Source organism: Pollachius pollachius (assembly GCF_949987615.1).
Source record: "Pollachius pollachius genome assembly, chromosome: 18".
NCBI classification, from domain to species: domain Eukaryota; kingdom Metazoa; phylum Chordata; class Actinopteri; order Gadiformes; family Gadidae; genus Pollachius; species Pollachius pollachius.
In genome coordinates this window covers 11,254,025-11,276,691 of record NC_136951.1, presented here as the reverse complement: position 1 = coordinate 11,276,691, position 22,667 = coordinate 11,254,025, and the positions used below count along the sequence as shown (strand labels likewise).

The following is a 22,667-nucleotide window of genomic DNA, read 5'->3' as shown; positions in this document are numbered from 1 at the left end:
CTGACAGAGGCACGCTGTCTCGTTGCCAGTCCCATTGCGTAAGGGCCCCAAACAGAGAGCCTTTCTTCCCAGGGTTGCTTGTTTAGTCAGGGGGCTGGAGGGTGGTGGAGCAGAGGCTCAATGGGTTGGGCTGGCTGTACTGTATATATAGACCCGGGAGTGACTTACCCAATTTCAATTTGATTTTTCTCTTTCAGTTTTTTTTCTCTTAACCCAAGCGTATGTAGTGCAAAGGTCAGCTGGGTAAAGAACACACGGACACTTAGGTGCAGTACTTGAAGGGGAGGAGGTAGGCAGCCAGGAGAGGAGGAAACGGTTATGTTTGGGTCCTTGTAATTAGATCCACAGAGCCTGACCGGACACACCCTCTCTCTCGCTGGCGTTCAGAAAACACGTCACATACCAAGAACCACCGCAGGATTGTGGGCCGACTTTTGTAGATCACGCTTTCGAATCCAATTCCTATGCACAGTCAGAAATACAGTGGGATGGAAGCACTGTCAAGCCAAGATTTTATGATTATTTTCATATGATTTATTCAGTCTATTCAATGTCTATAAGGTGAATTCAATCTTACCAAATGTGGTGTCATTGATTTGATTGACAGGCCACCAAGACAAAACATTTAAAAAGTATTTAATAAATATTTGTTTACTAAAATTCCCCAACTTATTAATCAAGTTATCGGAAAAACAAATTAAAATGACTTATCAACGACTGACAAATTAATTATCAATTGATGAATTGACAAATAAATTAAAATGTACGAATTCCTGTGCGTGTGTGTTTTGTGGTAAAGAAGAGAGGAGTGCTAGTGATATTTATTTCACTTTAATAGTACAGGCAGCGGTCAGCTTTACAGTGCTGGTGCGTCGAGCGCTCATGCAGAAGAAACACAGACTTTATAAGCAGATAAGACAAAAACAAGGAACTGCAGTCTCTCTTGGCACCGAACGGCACTCTCTCTCATCCACACGGCCATGGACTCTTCGCTCCACTCATTTTTTGACCAGAAGCTTTATAGATCATGACGTGGTGACCACCTATCAATAAACTTCTTATAAGTCCCGCCAAAAAAAATAAAATTAGTCAATAATAATCAACCGCAAATCAGTAGATTCGTCCAAAGACAAAATAAAACAACCACCATTGAAATTCTAGAGGACGAGATGTATGTCCAAAATCAAACAAACCCAAAACAACCAATACCAATAGAAAACCCATAATAATATTGGTATGGATATCATACTTGTGATCACTAAGCAAAGAAGCGAATGATGCAGATCTCTCGCCCGGCGTTGCCCCCCTGTCACGGCAGGGGTCTTCGGTCATCGTCCAGCGCAACCCTGCCTCCTGGAGCGTGTTCACCCCTCACCTCTCCCTCTCTCCCTCTCTTCCTCTCTCCGAGTTGCCTTTTACACCGGTGTGAAGCTTCGTTACACAAGATGACGGCACTACAGCTCTATTCCCTAAGCAGACCAACACATTTATTTAATTTCATCTCACTTAAATCCCATCGGGCTGTCCCCTACCACCAATACAACTCTTCTGCATTCAGAACGTCCCCTTCCTCCCTCCTCTGCTCGCTTCCACCTCTTGCCTCCTGACTGCTGTCGGATTCCCTGTGCTGTCCGGCCCCTCCCGCCTGATCGCTCTAGCTTTGCCGATCGCGGAGGAGGTCGCTCCCTGGTTTCGCCGTTTGCCTTTTTGATGCTGTAATGCTGCGATCGACCGCTGGCCACAGACGCTAAGAAATAAAACAAAAGGAGCCGTCCTGTCGAACCTGTGGGGGCGAACCGACCGGGAGCTCCTCTCTCCTCTCCCTCCCCCCCGTCCCACCTGTAGCTCGACCACACTCCTGCACCCCTGGTGGATTCTCTCTCTCCGTTTCCCATGTTGCTCCAGTGCAGTATGGGAATAAGGGGGTTGGGGTGTGTGTGTGTGTGTGTGTGTGTGTGTGTGTGTGTGTGTGTGTGAGTGTATGGGTGGGTTCTTTCCATGTGTGGGGTATCAGGAGAGGGTCAGGGAGGCGGGGAAGGGGCATGGTGAGTTGGGTGGTGGTGGTGGAGGGGGAGGGGGGGGCATCTGCGCGGGCTTCAGCGGACCACTGGGGGACCTCGTCGCCTCGCTCCGCTCCCGTGTTTGTCCGACGAGTCCCGTCCCCAGCGTGGCCCGTCGTTTGGATGGCTGGCTCGCTCGCTCGTTTTGGTTTTCTCGGTCACTCTCTCTCTTTCGCGCTCTCGTTTTCTCGTCACGTGTGCACCCAGGACCAGACTCAGATCAGCGTCTCCTGGGGGACAGAGAAGCGGTTACTGTAGAGACTGTTTCCCAGAGAGCAGGTGTCAGCCTACAGGCTACTGGGAAAGCCCCTACAGGCTACCAACTACAGGGTACAGCCAGGGAAAGCCCCTACAGGCTACCAACTACAGGGTACAGCCAGGGAAAGCCCCTACAGGCTACCAACTACAGGGTACAGCCAGGGAAAGCCCCTACAGGCTACCAACTACAGGGTACAGCCAGGGAAAGCCCCTACAGGCTACCAACTACAGGGTACAGCCGGGGATAGCCCCTACACGCCATGAACTACAGGGTACAGCAGAGATGGAACAAACTACAGGGATCAGCCTACATGCTACAGGGGAAGCCCCTAAAGGCTACAAACTACAGGCTACAGTCGAGAGGGAAAAGACTACAGGGTTCAGCCTACAGTCTACGGGGATAGCCCCTACAGGCTATAAACTACAGGGTACAGTCGAGAGGGAACAGACTACAGGGTTCAGCCTACAGTCTACAGGGATAGCCCCTACAGGCTATAAACTACAGGGTACAGTCGAGAGGGAACAGACTACAGGGTTCAGCCTACAGTCTACGGGGATGGCCCCTACAGGCTATAAACTACAGGGTACAGTCGAGAGGGAACAGACTACAGGGTTCAGCCTACAGTCTACAGGGTTGGCCCCTACAGGCTATATACTACAGGGTACAGCCGGGGAAAGCCCTTACAGGCTTTGAACTACAGGGTGCAGCTCAAAAGGGAACAAGCTACAGGGGTCAGCCTAAGGGGTACGGGGTGCAAGCTACAGGGTAGGAACTACAGGGGACAGCCCAGTTGGGACAAACTACAGGGATCAGTGAACGTCCTGCAGGGTACGGCCTTCAGGTTATGAGTTTATTACACAAGCTATATTCTGCAGGAAATTTCTTAAAGGCTGTGGGTGTATTCTAAAGGGTATGGGTGTATTATATATGGTAAATACTGCAGGGCCTATTCTAGAGGGAATGTCCTACAGGGTATGGGTCTATTCTACAGTTTATGTTCGACAGGGTAAGGGTACATTATACAGGGTATTTTCTGCACAGATATTCCTACAGGGTATGGTTATCTTCTATAGGGTATTGATATGTCTTACAGGGTATGTGTATAATGTACAGGGTATGCTCAACAGGTTATGGGTATGTTAAATCGGGTATATTCTACAGGGTATGGATAGATCTTAAAAGGGCATGATATGGGTATGCTCTATAGATGGGTATACTCAACAGGTCATTCATACCATTTGAGGGTATTGACAAGATTGACAAGGTATGGGTATGTCATATAGGGCATGCATGTACACAAGTGTTTGTAGTGTGGGTTTTATCAATGAGTATCCATTTTCCATTTTATCAAAATAACCAAATCTATCTGCATCCTCTGTTTATATCTGGATATAAAAAACATTGTTATTTGTTTTAGTGTCATGTCTGAGCACCTTAATCAGGAAATATATATATGATGATATATGATGTAGTCCTCATAGAAACACGGAAAAACACACAAATGTGTGGAAAAAACACACAAATGTTGTAAAGGAAATATACGTTTTAATACAATCTTTTTATTCATAAAGTTCTTTCTGCACAGCTTTAAAAGAAAAAATAAAAAAGCTCACTTGAGTATTTAGCACCTGCAACAGGAGAACACATTTTCATGTAAACAACTATACATTTTAGAACCGTGAGCCTTTATCAAAAGAAATTACAAAAACTCTTTGTTGAGGTCATCAGTACTTGAGAACATTTACTGTAGCCTGCCTGCAAACGTCCACACACTCCAAACATAAACACACAAGCACATTGACATACAGCCGAAACTAAGCACGTTCCTTTCTTTAAACGATCCATTCTTTACACCCTATTCTCTCTGTCTCTCTCTCTCTCTCTGTCTGTCTCTCGCTCTATGTCTGTCTCTGTCTCTCAGACTGCAGGTCCTCTCGTCTGGCTGGCATTAGGCTCCGCCCCCTCACATCTCTGGTTCCTCTCCTGCTTGCTCTGCCTTTCCTGCCTGGCCTGCCTGTCTCTCCTCTCCTGTTGCTCGCCCCATGCCTGCTTCTCAAACCATCTGCTGTGTGTGTGTGTGTGTGTGTGTGTGTGTGTGTGTGTGTGTGTGTGTGTGTGTGTGTGTGTGTGTGTGTGTGTGTGTGTGTGTGTGTGTGTGTGTGTGTGTGTGTGTGTGTGTGCGCGCGCGCGCGCAGGGGAAGTTAAGAGTCAACAACACACACGTCGGTAGTGAGAGTGCTTTTTCATTTCCTTCATCCTGGTCACACATTTCTTTGGGACTGTGCTGTTGGGCGACTGAGTGTGTGCGTGTGTGAGTGCATGTGTGGTTTTACGAGAGGCAGGGCGGGAGGGGAGGATGGTGGGAAGGGGTGAAGGTGAAGGTGAGGGTGAGAGACCTCACCTTCCTCCCGTCTTGAAGATGAGGTCAGCGTTGGGTGCCCCCTTGGGGTGCTGGTAGCGCGGACGCCGCTCCCGGTTGGTGTTGGCCGGAGCGGGCCGCTGCGCCAGGGACTGCAGCATCTCTGCAAACACACACACACACACACACACACACACACACACACACAGGGAGGGAGGGGAAGAAATAACATTTATTTACTTCCCCTTCAGCACACCACAATCGATCAGTTCTAATTGGCTAAAAGTGTGGCCAGGCCAAATTAAGTGTCTGTAATTACAAAACTAGTTTCGCCGGAGATGGTGTTTTCCACAGATGATTTCCCTGAAGTGTTTGGTTTTAATATTCAACGCTCTACAAAAAGGGTGGCTACACACTGCAGAGAGTAAACACCGTGGCGTTGAACTAAGGTTCAATTTGAAACAAAACGCCTCCAAACAGCAATAGAGGAGGAGGAGGAATAAGAAGAGGATGACTAAGCAGACGGGAAAGCAAAGCAGTAACGATAAGAGGAGAAAGAGGAGGAGGAGCAAAAAGAGGAGCAGGGAAACCAAAGCAGGAAGACGAAAAATAAGAAAAGGGGGCAGGGACTGCCAGGCGGGAAGAAGAGGAGAAAGGAGAGTGCCGGTACCCTGGTAGTCCTCCTGCTCCTGCCTCTCGTTGATGTCCAGCGTGAGCTTCTTCATGCGCATGCGCTCCTCCTGCTCCGCCTGCTGCTGGTTGAAGTGGTTGGCGGCCAGGTGGGACGACAGCGGCACGTTCAGGATCTTGTACTGCGCACAGCAAACCACACACGGCTTGAATTAGTCTTTATTCTCTGTGAGGTTAAACCCCCCGGGGACCGAAGCAGTTACGGTAGAGGCTGCTTCCCGGAGAGGACGGGGCGCCGACCCTACAGGGGATAGCCTACAGGCTATGAACTACAGGGAACAGCCGAGGGAGTAAAAACTACAGGGGTCAGCCTACAGGCTATGAACTACAGGGAACAGCCGAGGGAGTACAAACTACAGGGTTCAGCCTACAGGCTATGAACTACAGGGTACAGCCGAGGGAGTACAAACTACAGGGGTCAGCCTACAGGCTATGAACTACAGGGTACAGCCGAGGGAGTACAAACTACAGGGGTCAGCCTACAGGCTATGAACTACAGGGAACAGCCGAGGGAGTACAAACTACAGGGGTCAGCCTACAGGCTATGAACTACAGGGAACACCCGAGGGAGTACAAACTACAGGGTTCATCCTACAGGCTATGAACTACAGGGTACAGCTGAGGGAGTACAAACTACAGGCTTCAGCCTACAGGCTATGAACTACAGGGTACAGCCGAGGCAGTACAAACTACAGGGTTCAGCCTACAGGCTATGAACTACAGGGAACAGCCGAGGGAGTACAAACTACAGGGTTCAGCCTACAGGCTATGAACTACAGGGTACAGCCGAGGGAGTACAAACTACAGGGGTCAGCCTACAGGCTATGAACTACAGGGTACAGCCGAGGAAGTACAAACTACAGGGGTCAGCCTACAGGCTATGAACTACAGGGAACAGCCGGGGGAGTACAAACTACAGGGGTCAGCCTACAGGCTATGAACTACAGGGAACACCCGAGGGAGTACAAACTACAGGGTTCATCCTACAGGCTATGAACTACAGGGTACAGCTGAGGGAGTACAAACTATAGGCTTCAGCCTACAGGCTATGAACTACAGGGTACAGCCGAGGCAGTACAAACTACAGGGTTCAGCCTACAGGCTATGAACTACAGGGAACAGCCGAGGGAGTACCAACTACAGGGTTCAGCCTACAGGCTATGAACTACAGGGTACAGCCGAGGGAGTACAAACTACAGGGGTTAGTCTACAGGCTATGAACTACAGGGTACAGCCGAGGGAGTACAAACTAGAGGGTTCAGCCTACAGGCTACGGGGTACGAAGTACAGGGTACAGCCCAGAGGGAACAACCCCCCCCCCCCCTTTGGCCTATTGAACCGTGACTCTGGGTCCATCTACACGCTGGTGTCTTCTTTGGAGAGGATGTGACCTCTGGTATGCGGAGCTTAGGTTTCCCTGCCAGGAGATCAGTAGACGTTGGAATGGGAGCTGGAATGTCGCTGACCAGCTTAACATGTGATTCGATATTCCTGCTTGTCTGACTCTGCCATCCACCGCTCCCAGATCTGCCCCTCTTTCAGTTCTACGTATGGTTTCATATTGTTCTACACATTCGTAATTACGTGTCCCCCGACTCCCCGCCCATTTGAAGTGACACATATCTCCCTGAATAACTTTGTGAGCGTGAGCGAGAGCGCACGAGACAGAGACTACTTAGAACTTGCTCGTCTGGTAAGGAGACAGACAGGCCGTTCAAAACTGGGCAGCCGCCTCATGGCGCCAAAGTACACACACACACACACACACACACACTCATGAATGAACACACACACGGGTCAATATTATTTCTTAGCTCAGTAGGACAGTGGGGAGCTTGTACAGACAATTTCCTTCAGTTAAACATTTGCAATGTGTGTATCTAGAGAGTGTGTGTGTGTGTATCTAGAGAGTGTGTGTGTGTGTGTGTGTGTGTGTGTGTGTGTGTGTGTGTGTCTCTGCCTGCATGTGGTAGTGTCTGCCTGCGTGTGCGTGTGTGTGTGTGTCTGCGTGTGTGCGTGTGTGTGACGTGTGCGACATGTGTGCGTACCTGCTGCTTGTTGCCCTTGCGCGTGAGCATGACGAACTGCATGCTGTCCGAGATGTCGCCGCCGTCCCCCTCCCCGGGCCCCAGGGGGCCCCCCGGACCCCCCTTCTTCAGCTGGCTCTTTAGCTGCAGGGGGATGGCCACGTCCAGCTGGTGCACCTTCACCACCTCCCCGCTGCGCTGCTGCAGGGGCCACACACACACACACAGGGTCAGAGTCTCCGTGGGGACCATCGCCCTGGGCACTGCCGTCCTTTCCCTGGCTCTCATCCCGCTGCGGGACGTGGCCACACTGCTTTAGTGTAATGGGAGCGTGACCAGGGGAGGACGCTGGGAGCGTTCCCCCAGCGTCTCCCATCAGATGTTAGTGTGACGTTTATTGGTCACATGTTTGGCACAAACATCAAAAGGATACAAGGGAACACAAACAGAAGAAGAGGCCTCGCGATCCAAGTGTTCTAGTTGTGACATAAGGACGCCCAAAGGTCATTTGGTTTGACCTTTCAGTTTCCTTATGTCACACCTAAAACATTTGGACCTTGAGGGGTTCTCACGGTCTAGACTGGGCGCTTAGTTCATTGATAAAACACGTCTGGGTGATCACAAATACATACTGACACAACGCCTTTCATTTGGAGAGAGAAAGGGAGCTACTTCTCGGGGTAAGGAGAATTCATACACAGTGTTTTAAATGAACTGGTAATAAAGTACAGGTTTTATCGTATGTGATAATATTGTAGGGATTTGTTTGATCGCTTTGAATGAAAACGTCGTTGTTGATGTAGTTGATCACTACACACAGAGCAAGCAAAATTGAGATGACTCATCATGTTAGCGATGGAGATCTTAAACTATATACCTGTCATTTTGATTTATAGGTAGTGCTTCGGCAGGATGCTTTCAATGACTAAGAAGTGGAGCCGATCACAATGACAGCGGTGAGACGCATTCCAACACGGAATAGCTTCTAAACATTTCTTCTTGACTTTCAAGTCTCATAAAAAAAACAATTAGACAGAGCCCAGAATATCTGGCGTTCCAGTCGCTACCTGCAGGTTCTCCAGCATCATCTTGTCCAGAGCCTGGATGAAGTCCTCGTCCTCAGCACACGCCACGTGCTTCAGACCCCCACCTCGGATGGTCACATCCTGGGGGGTTGAGGGGTCAAAACATGGATGAAGCATACACACAGAAACACACAAACACTTAACAGCCATATTTGTGTTCCTTATATATTTATATAGTCAGTACTTTCGTTTTTGTTCCATCCTTCGTAGACTCAAGCCATGTTGACCCGCTTCTTTATAAAAAGGCCCTGAACACACACACACACTTACGTTGTTCTCCTCATCCGTCTCGTTCTCCTTGTTGGAGTCAGTCAGGTCATCTGTGTTCTCCTCTTCCTCCTCCTCCTCCCTCTCTGAGCCCTCCTGAAGAAACACACACACACAGTTCACAACTCAGACAAACACTCCCTGTCCATTCTCCTGATGTGTCACTGATAACAGCTGTCGGCCGATTGCATGTGCACTGCCCTGCGGTCAGGGGCTGTCAACACCCACGCATGGACACACACACACACACACACACACACACACACACACACACACACACACACACACACACACACACACACACACACACACACACACACACACACACACACAAACACACAAATTGCATAACAGTGAAGGGATGTTTTACAGAATGAGCTTGTAAACCTGTTTTGCTCATGAGCTCATTTATGATCATGAATATGTCATTTCTCGTGAAGGTCAAGGTTTGAGGAATAAAGTTTCAAAGTCTTCCAGGAAATAGAAATGCAATAGCATTTCTTCTAGATATAGATGTTGTGGCTTTGAGTTTTAAGGTTGTTCATTTCTGGAATTCTTGTTGGGCAACAGCAAAATGTATTAGCTGACTAGAAAGTCCCATGACTGGGGCTGGGCCAATTGGCATAGTAATAAAATGTGTTTTAACCTGATGGCCCATTTTAGTGGGTGAATGTGCGGATGTGTTGAGGGGATACTCGAAAGTCTTTGTTTTTGATGAGCAAGTCCGAGAGAGGGTGAGGCTTCCCGGACATCTATAGCACAACGCTACGGTGTGTGGATGTGTGCCACTCGTCTATCATCAAGGCAGCGATTTATTTAGATGTCTGCCACGGTGTGTGGCACATTACATATACAACGTCGCTCATTATAAAGCTCATACAAGTCGACGTTATTAAAAGAACTATCACAACCTTTTACAAAACGGGATTCTGCGGTTCAGCCATTTCACAAACCGTAGGAAAGTAAACGCTAATTAATCAATTGAATCGCCCCACCCTAAGCATGACATGACATATGTTTGACAGCTGCTTTCAAACACCACTCCAGGTCGGGGCCCACCTCCTCCTCATGCTCGTTGATCTCGCTCTCGTTGCCCGACTGCTCCTCGGTCTCGGCCCCGCCCTCTTCCTCCTCATCGCCATCCTCGTCTTCCTCATCTAGCACTTCGCTCTCGCTCATGGAGCTGGGACACCGGCCGTCCTTCTCAATGGCTAGACCTGTGGACACACACACACACACACACACACACACACACACACACACACACACACACACACACACACACACACACACACACACACACACACACACTTAACTTAGCGGTCGGAACAAGGAAAAACCTTCCTCATTCTTTGCACCTGCTCCATGCAACTCTTTCAAAGAGTTGTCCGGGGATGTTTGAGACTTGTGGTCAGTGTGAAACCGAAGGGAAGAAGAATGTGTAGAGGGGAGTAAGCCCCCCCCCCAAAACACACACACACACCTAATACACAGCTACAGCTGGTAGGGGTACAGTCACATTGCCCTTTGTTTGATTGTTTGCCAAAGGTATTTGATAAAGTTTCGCAACCATGGTACTGTGCTTTGATAGTTCCACAAGTTAACTGGCAGTGGAACTGCAAGAAGTGTTGATTTTGTTGTAGGATGCCAAAGTTCAGGGCTACTGTGGACATATGAGAGAGTGATGACAGCAGAGGAGAGGAATTAAGGCCGGAAAACAAGAGGAGCGGCAGGTGAGAGAGAGACACAATGGGCCCAGTGTTAAAATGAAGCAGGGTTTCATTTTTGTCATCACTTTTTCTTTCATTCCCTTCTCCCAACACCCACACACACACACACACACACACACACACACACACACACACACACACACACACACCTACACACCTACACACCTAACAACTAGAAGGTATCAAATTGAATGTGTAATTCCAAAGCATTCTCTGTAGAAAACGTTTAATGTAAACACACACACACACACACACACACACGCACACACGCACACACGCACACACACACACTGGCCGATTAGTCAGTTCATCCTTCGGTATAAGTGATGAATTAGGGAATAAACTAAATGCTCCTGTTCCATCCATGCGTTGTTTGTCCTTTATTGTGTGACATTCAGTATTTGTGTATATTCGTGCACACAGTCACACCAACATACTTCGCTTGGACACGAGCAATTCACCAAAGACAACCATAATGGTAACTGCAGCGCTAATGGTGGTGTTGTCAACACCTGACAACACATACTTTCCCAATCCCAGCAGGTGAGCTTAGCCTGTGTGTGTTCCCCCCTCTGCACTTTGTATCCAAGGGCCGCCAGCCTTTGAGGCCCCCCGACGGAAAAAACAAGCATCCCGCAGAGAGATATCGGTTTCAATACTACAGTTTAATAGAACATTGTTGTATTTCCTCTTGAGAAAACAACTCACTTTCAGCAAATGTGAACCCTAAAGCTGAGTCCTGCGTACAAAGTATTCCAGCACATTGGTGGATGGGAGTGCTACCCTGCTACATGGCATTCACGAGCACAGTCACCCTGCACTTATTGTTGCATTGCGTTTCCTAAACTACATCGCAAACACAATCCTATCAGCATTGTAATTAAGCAAGGCAGCACCAAAACCAACACAAGATACGATACTAGATCAGGCTGGTCTAGACCGGTTGCACATTATCGTATGTCGACCCGTTGATGAAACCGCTTAATGAAGCTTAATAGAGGAATTACTCACGCTATGAGCAATTACAAATATGTTTCGGTATTTATAAAGCTTGATAGAGGAATTACTGACATTAAGATCAATTTGAAATATGCTTCAGTATTTATAAAGCTTGAATCACCGAAGATGAGTAATCCTCTTGGTCTCATCACCAGGAGTGTGTGAGCCTGTGTGTGTGCAGCTCAGGTATGTATCTATTAATGCTCATGCACCAGGCGAGCATAAAACCGGTCCGACTAGCAGAAGAGCTTGGGGATACAGTGGCAGCTTGCCTCCTACGCATCACAGAAGGGGAATGCTGCTCTGCCAGACAGAGACACACAGAGAGGCAGAGCGAGAGAGAGAGAGACCTTGCGTGTGTCTTAGGGGTACGTCACAATACTGAATACAGAATTTCCGCAGTGAGAACCACCGGTTAGTCTCTCATTAATTGCCAGTCACCATTATGTTACACTTTAATAGAAACTGCGAATACATCAGTTTGCATGGCTCATTTAAATATCAACATTCCTGTCATTACACTATGCACACAGTGACCTCACCTTAACAACGAGGGCAAAGGCTATCAGCATCACACACTGTAAACAGAAGAGGCTGGTGTATCTGGGATACAACCAATCCTTTTGTTTGACTCCCGTTTCCCTTCACAGCCAACTGTGATTTGAGATTTGTTTTAAGGGTAATATTTTTGACATGGACTTGGGAATAAAGCGTAAGCCGTTGGTACCTTGTTGTGCTTATCAAGGTAGCTTTCGTGGGAGTGTGTGTGTGTGTGTGTGTGTGTGTGTGTGTGTGTGTGTGTGTGTGTGTGTGTGTGTGTGTGTGTGTGTGTGTGTGTGTGTGTGTGTGTGTGTGTGTGTGTGTGTGTGTGTGTGAGAGTGCCTACCCAGCTTGACCAGCACCTCGTGCTCCAGGTCGCTGACCTGCCGGCTGGCCTCCTCCAGCGAGGAGCAGAGCCTCATCTTAGGCCTCAGCAGCTCCAGCATGTCGCTGATCATGTAGTCCATGTCGATGGGGAACGGGTGGTCCTTGGTCCACACGTCCAGGCTCTTCTTCCACCAGATGTAGCGCTGTATATACACACACACACACACACACACACACACACACACACACGTCAGATGAGAGGATGGGTCTTTTGATGAATGCAGTGTTTGGGGTCAGAAGCTGGAGAGGTTATCGTAAGGAAGACAGAAGGGATTGTGAGTGAGGAAGACCAGATTATAACAATGAAAAAGTAATGTAGAAAAGGCAAGTTTGTGTGTGTGTGTGTGTGTGTCAACATACCAGCAATTCAGTCAAAAAAAACCTCGAAACAAACGTTGCTACTACTTGACTCATTCATTTCCATTCACCATACACACCTTAATACAAAAATAGATCGGTGTGTATGCCGCCGTTCAATACCAACGATCCCCATCATGAGAGAGAGAGAGAGCGACGTCTACCTGGAAGTAGATTAGGAAGCAGTCCAGCTTGCGCTTGCTGGAGCCGCGGTCAAAGTACTGACCGCAGGCGTCCAGCAGCGTGCACACCAGCCGGATGCGGAACAGGTGCTCGGGGGGGTCCAGGGGACCGGGGCCGCCGTCGGGGTTCACCCCGAACGAGATGAAGGAGAAGAGGGTGCGGAAGATGACCGCCGACTCCACCATGCGGTAGTTGTACAGCTCGCCCAGGAACTTGGCGCTGCTGATGCGGCGCTGGTTGAACTTGGGCTGGTTGACCTGGGGGATGGGGAGGGGGCGGAGGGGAGGCATGATCGTGAGGGAGGGGGGGTTCATGAGTGGTGTTACTATAAAACAGATCAAAGTTGATCCAACACTTGTTTTTACTTCATTCAGGCTAAAACGGGGATAAGTGGAGAACTATGCATGTGTGGATGGGAAGGCCGGTCAGGGGGAAGTCTGCATGCCTTGATGTAGACATTTGTCATTATTATACATGACTAAGGGTGTAACGGTTAAAAAGTAGAACCAAGTGGTCATGGTTGACACACTCTTTTTTTTTTTTACACTTTTCATTTTTCTTTTTGGTTACCTTAATTAATTAATTCATGAAATTATTTAAGTTATTTTATAGTGTCCTTAAGTGTTGATATTCAATATACATTGATATTCAATTGATTGATTTAATAAAATCATTCAATTAAATATATGGGAGGTCTGAACCAAACTGTTGAACAATGACACGCAACTTCAACAGTGGGAAAAGACCCCATGTTAGACCTCAAAACCCAACATCATATGTAATACACCTAGGGCCTAGGCTGACAATCGCCTTAGCCACAGCCAGGGAAACGTGTGCTATGGGCTACCACGTGTCCTGGTCGCCTGACACGTTCCGAGCCCCGTGAGCTATCATCAAGGTAGCTGTCATCACCCTTAGGTAAACTACAATCCTCAGCCTTGGCAGACCAGTGTCAACCACTTGACATCCAATCAGTCAACAATTATTTCCCCATCCCATTTACCTTTCTCGCTCCTCCACGCCCAGTCGACCCTGCCTGTGTGAACATGAGACCCCGCCCTCTTTCTCATCCACATTCCCTTCCTCCTCCAATCACACACCATCTTGCCAAGCCAACACATGGCCCCTTACCCATCCACTTTTCCCCCGAACACACGCACCTCCACGTGCCGAGTCACCAAGAGGCCCCACCCACCTTTCTCCAATCCCTCCCATCACACAAATTCTTGCCCGGTAGAGTCAGCCCCTTTCCCCTCGCTCTCCTCCAATCACGTACCTCCATGCCCAGGCGGATGTCCTCCAGCACACCGTCGACCACGTGCACGCCCACGTCCTCCTGGTAGGCCACGAGGCCGGCCAGCAGGTTGGCCACACAGTGGACGCTGTTGTACTTGACGTTCCAGATGTTCACCATGCAGCAGATCAGGTAGCTCTTCACCTCCACGTCCTGCCAGGGAAGCTTGCGCATCTGCCTCAGCACCTTGGGGTGGGTGGGTGGGGGGAGGGACAGACGGGCAAGGAGGACAGAGAAAGAGAAATGTGTTGGTCATTGAAACGTATTGAGTGTTTTCTGCTTATAACTTTCTAATTGAAAAGGCAAATAATGCTTTGTGGCTTTGCCTGTTTTTGATTTCCTAAAACAGAAAAGCACACACGTCTGAGTCGTTAATTCAGGCTCATGTAACTTGTGATGGCCATTTGACGTTATTTATACCATGCTATAGCAGATTAATCTAACAACATGATCGATAAATAGACCATGCTGAAAACAATTGTCTGATGCAGCTCTAGTCTAGCATGACCGTTAAAAAGATTTATCTTTAAAGTCTAGGTGGCATTCAGCCAGCATTGCTCAGTGTGTGCATAATGGCCTGAATACACACAAAACATAAAGCTGTATTTGTGTATTTTGTAAACCATACACCACAACAAATACAAAGTAATAAATGGTGGCTGCTGATGATCACCTAACAGTCTGATCACAAATAAAAATATGTCAAATTAACATTGGGATCAATGTATTTCGTACGTTGAACCCTGATTCAATACGGCAATCAAGGACATGCAAATCTACACATCTCTGACGAAGCCCATTCAGAAAAAAAAGACAGCTTCGCTTAAGTCCTAGAGTTCCAGGGTTGAAACCGGTTCGATCCAGACCGCCCCACTGACGGGTTCGTCGCCTACCTTCTCGGTGGTGACCTTGGACAGGTCCTTGTAGAGAAGCTTGCGGATGTACTCCTGCAGCGGGGGTCTCCTCTTGCGCACCGTCTTCTCCATGGGGGGCGGGTTGCAGTAGTAGTAGGCGTTCTCCACCATGGTGACGTAGCGCGCGTCCAGGTGCTGCGCCTGCTTCTTGCGCATCATTTGCTCCTGAGAGGGTGGAGAAAACAAAAAAGACAGACGGACAAAATATTATGAATGATTAATCATGTGCCTTAGGGATTGGGTTTGAATGCATTACTGTCTGTGTGGACATTTGACAGGTTTGCCATCCAAATGAAATTTTGATGAATGGTACTTTGGCTTTACACTAAGGGGGAGGATAATGTAGTGGTACTCAGTACCGGGTTTGATCCCAAAGGCCCACATCCTAACACATCCTATCCCCTCTACCTGCTCCTTAATGACACATCTGAATTCACTCATGATCCAGCAAAGGACTGAAAACAAACAATTCTTCAGTGTGTGCATGCCTGCCTGTGTGCCTGCCTGTGTGCCTATGTGCGCATGTGTGAGTATGCATGCGTGTGTGTACCAGGAGGACGCTAGTGCGCAGGTGGGATTCCGGGGATCTGAAGAGGAAGCGGCCACAGGTCTCCAGCAAGGTGCAGGCCATCTCTATATGGTGGTGGGAGAAGTCTGACAGTAGCATCTGCAACACACACACACACACACACACACTAAAACACGGTCCTGCTTAAAGTCACATAGGACGTTTGCTGATGATTTTGAATGACATTACCTTCAGACAATGGAGTGAGTCTGTTTTGGAGAACATCTTGAACTTGGCCAGCTCTCCGATGAACCTCACAGTCTTGTTTTTGGTCTCAATGTTAATCTGGTCCTTCTTACGGATCTGAAAGATGGGAAATAGTAACGCTTGAGTTTGATGCAATTCCTTCCAGACAGAATTTACAGTTGAACCCCTGTCATTTCATCTGGGATATTCATAGATGCATATCAAAGATGCATTCATATTAGTTTTTAATCTAGGTCAATATATGATCACTGGAATTGAATAGTGCTTTATCGTAGGTCCAAATAGCAAGGATAAATGATCTAGACTAGGGTATATATATATATATATATATATAAAGATTGTCAGTATTTGATCTGAGGTTTCTTCATGAATGAGGGGTTATATCTAAGGCCTAATACAGTATACTAAGCATGTAGTTAAAGTGTCAATGTATCAACGACCCATGACAGGGGAGAACCTACGTGGAACCTGAAGTCTCCCTTGAGCATGGAGCAAAGGTCCTCGGCCACATCGGACATGCAGGGGTGAAGGGTCGCCACCAAGCGGGAGTAGAAGGGGAGCAGATCCAGCCTGGGATTCAGGGGAAAAAAGAGGAAAACATGAGTATAATTCAAACGTATTGCAATGGCGCCCCCTTTTGTTGGTGTGCGGTAACTGCAACGCAACGGACTGTTCGGGAATGCACTTCTACCTCTGTCTGGGAACGGTGAAGAGGGCCCGCACCAGCTTCCTCCTGTTGGACTTGGTGTTCATGTTCATGCAGAAGTCCATGGCAGCCTGTGTACACACACACAATTATAATTTACATGGATGACAAGCTCCAGTGTTTTCTTTCATTGAGAAACATTTGAAATGTTTTTGATTCAAAACTGGTTCCAGAAGTAAAAAGGTAATTCAAAACCTGGCTGGATCGACAACAGAGGACATAATAAAAAGATATTAGAGCTCAAATGTTTACCTTGTCAATGAGGTCCCGGTTCACACAGTTGGGAAGCTGCTGGATGAAGGCGTCCACGATGAGCTTGAGGTGGGAGCCAGTGCTGGCCTCCTCATCTTCTTGCTCTGCACAGAGGGGAAAGCACGCCAATAAAGTGAGCGGAGGTTTAAGGACACAGGGACTGAACACTTATAGCATATAACATTCTCTGTTTGAAATGCAGGGTAGTTTGGTGAAGAAATGACGATGACTTGGGAGTTTGAATAATAATAAAAATAACATCACACCAGCATTCGATCATGGCGTGCTGTTGGATTTCAACATAACCAAGTTTTGTGTTGAGGGTTTGGTTAGTGACTACAGCAAACCAATCTGAGGTCTGATGGCAGACAAGCTCAAATCTGGATGAACAGGCTTTCACTTTTCTTTCACTTTGTGTTTGTTTCGACCAATGGTGTTGCTTGAAGCCGGGGACCCGTAAGCATCTCCCCCCATTTAGGACTGCCGGATCTCCGATCAGCATGGTGCGGCTACCTTGCTCGTCCAACAGTTTCTTGGCCAGCTCCTCGTTCTCCGTCTCCTCGGGGCCCTCCAGCTCCAGGGGGTCCTCGGCGATGTCTAGGGCCTCAAGCTCCAGCTCCAGCTCCTCCGTGGTCGCCGCTGCCGCCACCGCCGCCTCCTTCGCCTCTTTGGCTTCTGATACAAGCAAATTAACATGGTGTTTGAGTGTATGTTGGACAATGCACCATGTGATATAATAAAGGTAAAATTGGGATTCCACTCTGGTATAAACACCTCTAAGGGCAAAGCAAAGGTATTGCAAACAACACGCAAGTGCATGATTTAAATGATGAATTTACTTTAAAACGGTTACAGGTTATTCGCCCTGCCCTCTTATGTCGATGTGCAATGTGATACATCCTCAATCTACTTTGAATCCAAAGCTAGTTCCCCTCAAGGTTTCTTCCCGTTATCTTTGTTTAATTAGCACGTTCCCAACCCTGATGAATACAGCACCACTCTTCCAGGTTCTCTCCTTGACACCTCCTCACCTTTGGCCTCTTCCTTCTCCTTGGCCTGGCCGCTCTTCTCGTTGTCCTTGAAGAGGATGGCGGGCACGAAAGCCTTGAGGTCCACCATGTTCTCGTAGAAGTTGCGGGCGTCCTCGTCCTCCCAGATGCCCCCCTCCAGGTCGTACTCTCCTGGCTTACCGGGCATGAAGATGTCAATGCCGGGGCCGTGTTCTGTGTAGTAGGGACCGGAAATAAAGTTACACACTTTATTGTATTACTTTTATTTATACTGTACTATGATACTATTTATCTGTGAACTACTTTCCAAGTGAGTCACAATGGCAACCCTTTTCCTATCGCGTACCCTGTCCATCTGTCATCATCTTTTTAGAAACCGGGTTCTTCAGTTATTTTTTTTGTAATGACTACAACATTGATTGGATGGATGGTTGGTTTTCAGCCTCCTTGTTCAAGTCCCTTTCGATGAAACTCAAATGAAAAGTGATTGTAACCCCCAAAAGGAATAGAAACTGCACTACATAGCGATATTGGGGGACTTGGAACTGAAGAACCGTAAAAATCCTTGTCCAGTCTGAGCTAACATCAGTCTGAATGAGCGTCCCGGTCTCAACATCCCTACAGCTCTTAGAGTCCAAGGAAAGAGGTTTACGCTCAGCATGCTGGGTAAGCCGAGCTCTGGGTAGCACTAGCACTCACCCTCCTGGACGGTCTTGTCCTGGGGCAGCTCGGGCATGTTCTCGTCCAGCAGGTCAGCCAGGGACTGCGTGTTGGCCAGCAGCTTCTGGTAGGAGGTGGCAAACTCCTCGTGCTGCTTGTGCCGGTCCTCGCTGAGTTCGCCCTTGGAGTGGAGAATACGTCTGGATGGATGGAGGGAGAGACAGAGATTGAACAGAATTCAGAACAAAAATGAAAAAACCAAAATCAATTAAATATTGTTATGCACTGCAGTACTGTAATTACAGTACTGTGATTACAATTACAATTTCATCATCATCCGTTGAGGGTTCTTCAAAAAATTATATGGGTACATTGAAATAAAATTGAGAATATGTTTTGGGATATCATTCATATGATCTATAATCAAATAAAAATCGACATTGTTACTTAAAGGAAACTAGACATCAGAGAACCGCAATGGCCAAATGGGTCAATGCCACTTCATCACACTGCGGTCTGACACAAGGAAGGCCCAACCTGTTCTGCCTCTCGATGTTCTGCAGCTCGCGGTGGTCCTTCTTCAGGTGCTTGGTGAGCGACGTGAAGTACTCCCTCAGCAGGTTCTGGAAGGGGGTCTGCTTCTCCACGCTGATGATCTCGCTGGGCGGGAACGCCAGGGCGAACTTGTCGGCGGCCAGCTTCACCTTGCGCGGCACCAGGCCGGCGATGTCGTCGCCGCAGTGCTTGCAGAAGCTGATCACCACGGAGACGTGCGTGTGCGTCTCGCGGTCCACGCTGATGATGCTCTTCAGCTGCTCGTAGATGAGGGATAGGCCCTCGCGGTCCGTGAATAGGCCCACGACGGTGAGCTCGGCGATGAAGCGCAGGTCCGTGCGTAGCTTGCTCACGTTGGGCGCCTTTTCCTCCTTGCGCGCCTCGAAGTGCCGCTTCCACGCCTGCAGCAGCAGCGGGGCAAACTCGGCGTAGCGCTGGTGGAAGAGGGAGCAGAGGTGCACCGAGCAGCCCACGTCCGAGATCTTCAGCTTGGCCTCCACCACGGACGCCACCGCCTCGCCGATGTACTGCAGAAACCAAAATCAAACTTCATGAGTTGGGGGGTGGGGCACTTTTTCATGCGGAACAACAATGCAAAGTGGTGGACGAAGGAATTGACGGATGGGTTCCAAGAAATCCGTTTAGGAGCACAAATGAGAGTAACAGATAAATAAAATGCGGTAAAATCGGATCGGAGAAAGCTTCAAAAAGGAATACCCCTCTACTTATCATAATTATCGCAGTGTTATTATTGGAGGCTATTCTAAACAACATAGGCTACAACAAATGGTCAACAGCGATCATACAATTAAAAAATTAAAAATAAATGCTGGACTGAATCTGAAGCCCTCAGTTCCACTGGCAGACTGGTCCAGAGGCTGGAGGGTGAGTCACGTTGGGAGACCCCTAAACGCCATACTCGGGGCCCTCACCTTGCTGAGGTTGAGCGCGCCAAAGTCGGTGGAGAGCGAGTCGCGCTGCTGCTCGGTGAGCGTGCGCAGCTTCTTGACGAACGCCGTGTTCTTCTTGAGGCTGGAGTCCAGGCGGCTGAAGAAGGCCTCCTCGGGGCGGCCCTCCTGGATGTTCTGGTTCTTGCTGCGGAGCTCCTTCCTGCTGTGGTGGCGCTCCCAGGCCTCCTGGTGCAGCTGGTGGGACTCCTCCTTCTCCCTGCACGGGGAGGGGGAATCAAGAACAAAAACGTCAGTGGTCAGAATAGTAATGACTGCCGCTTATGCTTTCTGAAATGGACAGGATACGGTTGGTGGCTGAAAATATGAAATCTTGATTTTACTTGGCAAAGAAATATCCGACAGCACTTTGGGCTCAAGCGATTTGTGATTGACATTAATCATTGAAGATTTAAAAAATATAAGGTTAAATTGAAAGAAATTGATTGATAGATGAATCAACAATAAAAAATATATATAATCGCTTTTCAAATATCTAGGTCCATAAAAGCACCTGATACTGCTTATTGTCCCAAGAGGTGGTGCCGAAGAATAACCCCAGGGAGCACTTCTACTTTCAAGCCACCGACTCCAGAAGCCCGAGGTCACATGACCGTCACTCACTTCAGCTGCGCCGCCTCCTCCTCCCGCTGCCGCTTCTCCTCCTCCTCCTGGAGCTTCTTCTCCTGCTCCTCCTGCAGCCTCTTCTCCTCCTCCTCCTTCTTCCGCTGCTCCTCCTCAGCCTTCTGCTTCTCCTCCTCCTTCTTCTTGCGGTCCTTCTCCTCCCTCTTGCGCTTCTCCTCCTCGAGACGCTTCCTCTTCTCCTCGGCCGCCGCCGCCTTCGCACCCCCGTCCTTCTTGCCGCCGCTCATCTTGTCGTCCTTGGCCTTGTCCCTCGGGAGCCTCCGCTCGCCGTCCCGCTCCCGCTCCTTCTCGCGCTCCTTGCTGCTGAAGGAGCTCACCTCTTTCTCGTCCATGTTGATCGATCGCTTGCGTTCCGCAGGCATGCTGGAGTCAAACACAGAGAAATGACATAAGTACTCTGCTGATTCCAGATGGGACATTTGGGTGTCACAGCTGAAGTACAGGGACAGTAATGAGTATTCAAAAGAGATGCATTATTTTAGATGAGAATATCAAAAAATAAGGATATATATACACATCTATATAATAGGAGAAGAATTATTGTTGATGAGGGACATTAAGAAACATTACAGAATTCTGAAACTGCAGCAATAGATGTAGAGCTAAACTGTACCTTCAGTGTACATATCCTAAATGATTTTAAGGTTAAGGTCAACTTATACAGTATGCAAATATTGTCAAAAAATGTCAAAATGCATTTAGCATAATTATCCCAATATGCTATTGAAACATTATTTCAGTCTAATCAGTTAACGTTCAGTGTTCAGTCTATAAAATTAAGATCCAAACAAATATCACAACGTGGCCACACAACGTTGGGAAACGGGTTGGCCACATACAACTTTCTACGTTAGAATAAATCAACACTGCACATGCTCAAAACGACACACACACACACACACACACACACACACACACACACACACACACTACGAGTAAGCAAAGTAATATCCCTTACACACATAAGAAATTGATAAGACCATAAGCCAGATATATAAACACAAAATGTAACCCAGGTTTGATTTGCATTTAATTACTAGTGTAATCTATTCATGCCTACATTGTGTATATTAGTATACAGCAGAGTATTGCTGATCGAGGTAAGATTGACAGATCCCTCCTGCGAACTCGCTGGAGGGGAAAGGAAAAGATTACTTTCGTTATTTACTGTTTTGTTTTGTATCCATCACCATGTGCCTTTTTTCGAATTGTATTTAAAGGAGTTTGCATAACTATTATATTATTATACAATAATCCCTTATAATGGAATACTATATTCTTAACTTCTGTGGGAATAATTTGTTGTTTGTGATCCATCACGGCCTCGTTAGTGGGTTTAGCATGCCAGCTAACGGAAGCTAATCTTGGCTAACTGTGCTAACGTGATGGAACAGGTGCAACTGCATAGCGATACTTGCTCTAAATAATCGATCAACTGAAATGTACATAACGTTTATGTTCTCGTAGTGTTCCAGTAGAACATATTTCCCATGATAAATAATATGTAGAAGCGAAATGACGTTAGCTTAGCTAGATATTAGCCATGCCAAGTTAGCGTTGGGCCACTTGAAGAATTCACACTGATGTAAACAAATGTCTTACCAACGGTCGCTTTCGTATTGCGCTTGTTCAAACGTCGGCGCACATATTAAAACAGCAACTCAATACGTGCTCTGCATGTTGTATGATAATATGTTAGGTATATATATAAAGAATAAACGGTTACCTTATACTTGAAGCAAAGTAAACATCGGACTCGAACGTTAGTTTCCGTGTAACAACACAAGGACCCCGTTGTTTTGGTTTAACAAATCGTGCCTGACTAAAACTTGATCATGTCGCTCTAGTTTTGCGAAAATGGATTTCCATAAACGGCCATGTTTCGATATACTTTCAAATACAGTCAACTAATACTCAACATAATGATTCATATTTGTATTTTTTTTTCCGACAGGCAATATTAATG

General features: G+C 47.6%; 1 protein-coding gene across 4 annotated transcripts; it reads right to left on the bottom strand.

Moving 5' to 3' along the window:
• Nucleotides 1–826: 826 nt before the first annotated feature.
• Nucleotides 827–22,468, bottom strand: upf2 (UPF2 regulator of nonsense mediated mRNA decay). 4 transcript variants are annotated; one of them, XM_079755336.1, is made up of 23 exons: nt 22,428–22,468; nt 20,681–21,064; nt 20,042–20,276; nt 19,092–19,636; nt 18,594–18,754; nt 17,916–18,107; nt 17,398–17,559; nt 16,885–16,988; nt 16,618–16,703; nt 16,388–16,496; nt 15,909–16,022; nt 15,702–15,818; nt 15,131–15,316; nt 14,220–14,423; nt 12,925–13,200; nt 12,363–12,546; nt 9,807–9,964; nt 8,751–8,843; nt 8,463–8,561; nt 7,417–7,596; nt 5,349–5,490; nt 4,721–4,841; nt 827–2,290 (listed from the first exon to the last, which is right to left on the bottom strand). In XM_079755336.1, the coding sequence occupies exons 2-23, from the start codon at nt 21,061–21,063 to the stop codon at nt 2,281–2,283; spliced, it is 3,861 nt and encodes a 1,286-aa protein (XP_079611462.1). In that variant the 5' UTR covers nt 21,064; nt 22,428–22,468; the 3' UTR covers nt 827–2,280. The 4 variants fall into 4 exon arrangements, with proteins under 4 accessions (XP_079611462.1, XP_079611464.1, XP_079611463.1 ...); XM_079755338.1 differs by having other exon boundaries at nt 827–2,287; XM_079755337.1 differs by having other exon boundaries at nt 22,304–22,458.
• Between the last annotated feature and the right edge of the window lie 199 nt (nt 22,469–22,667).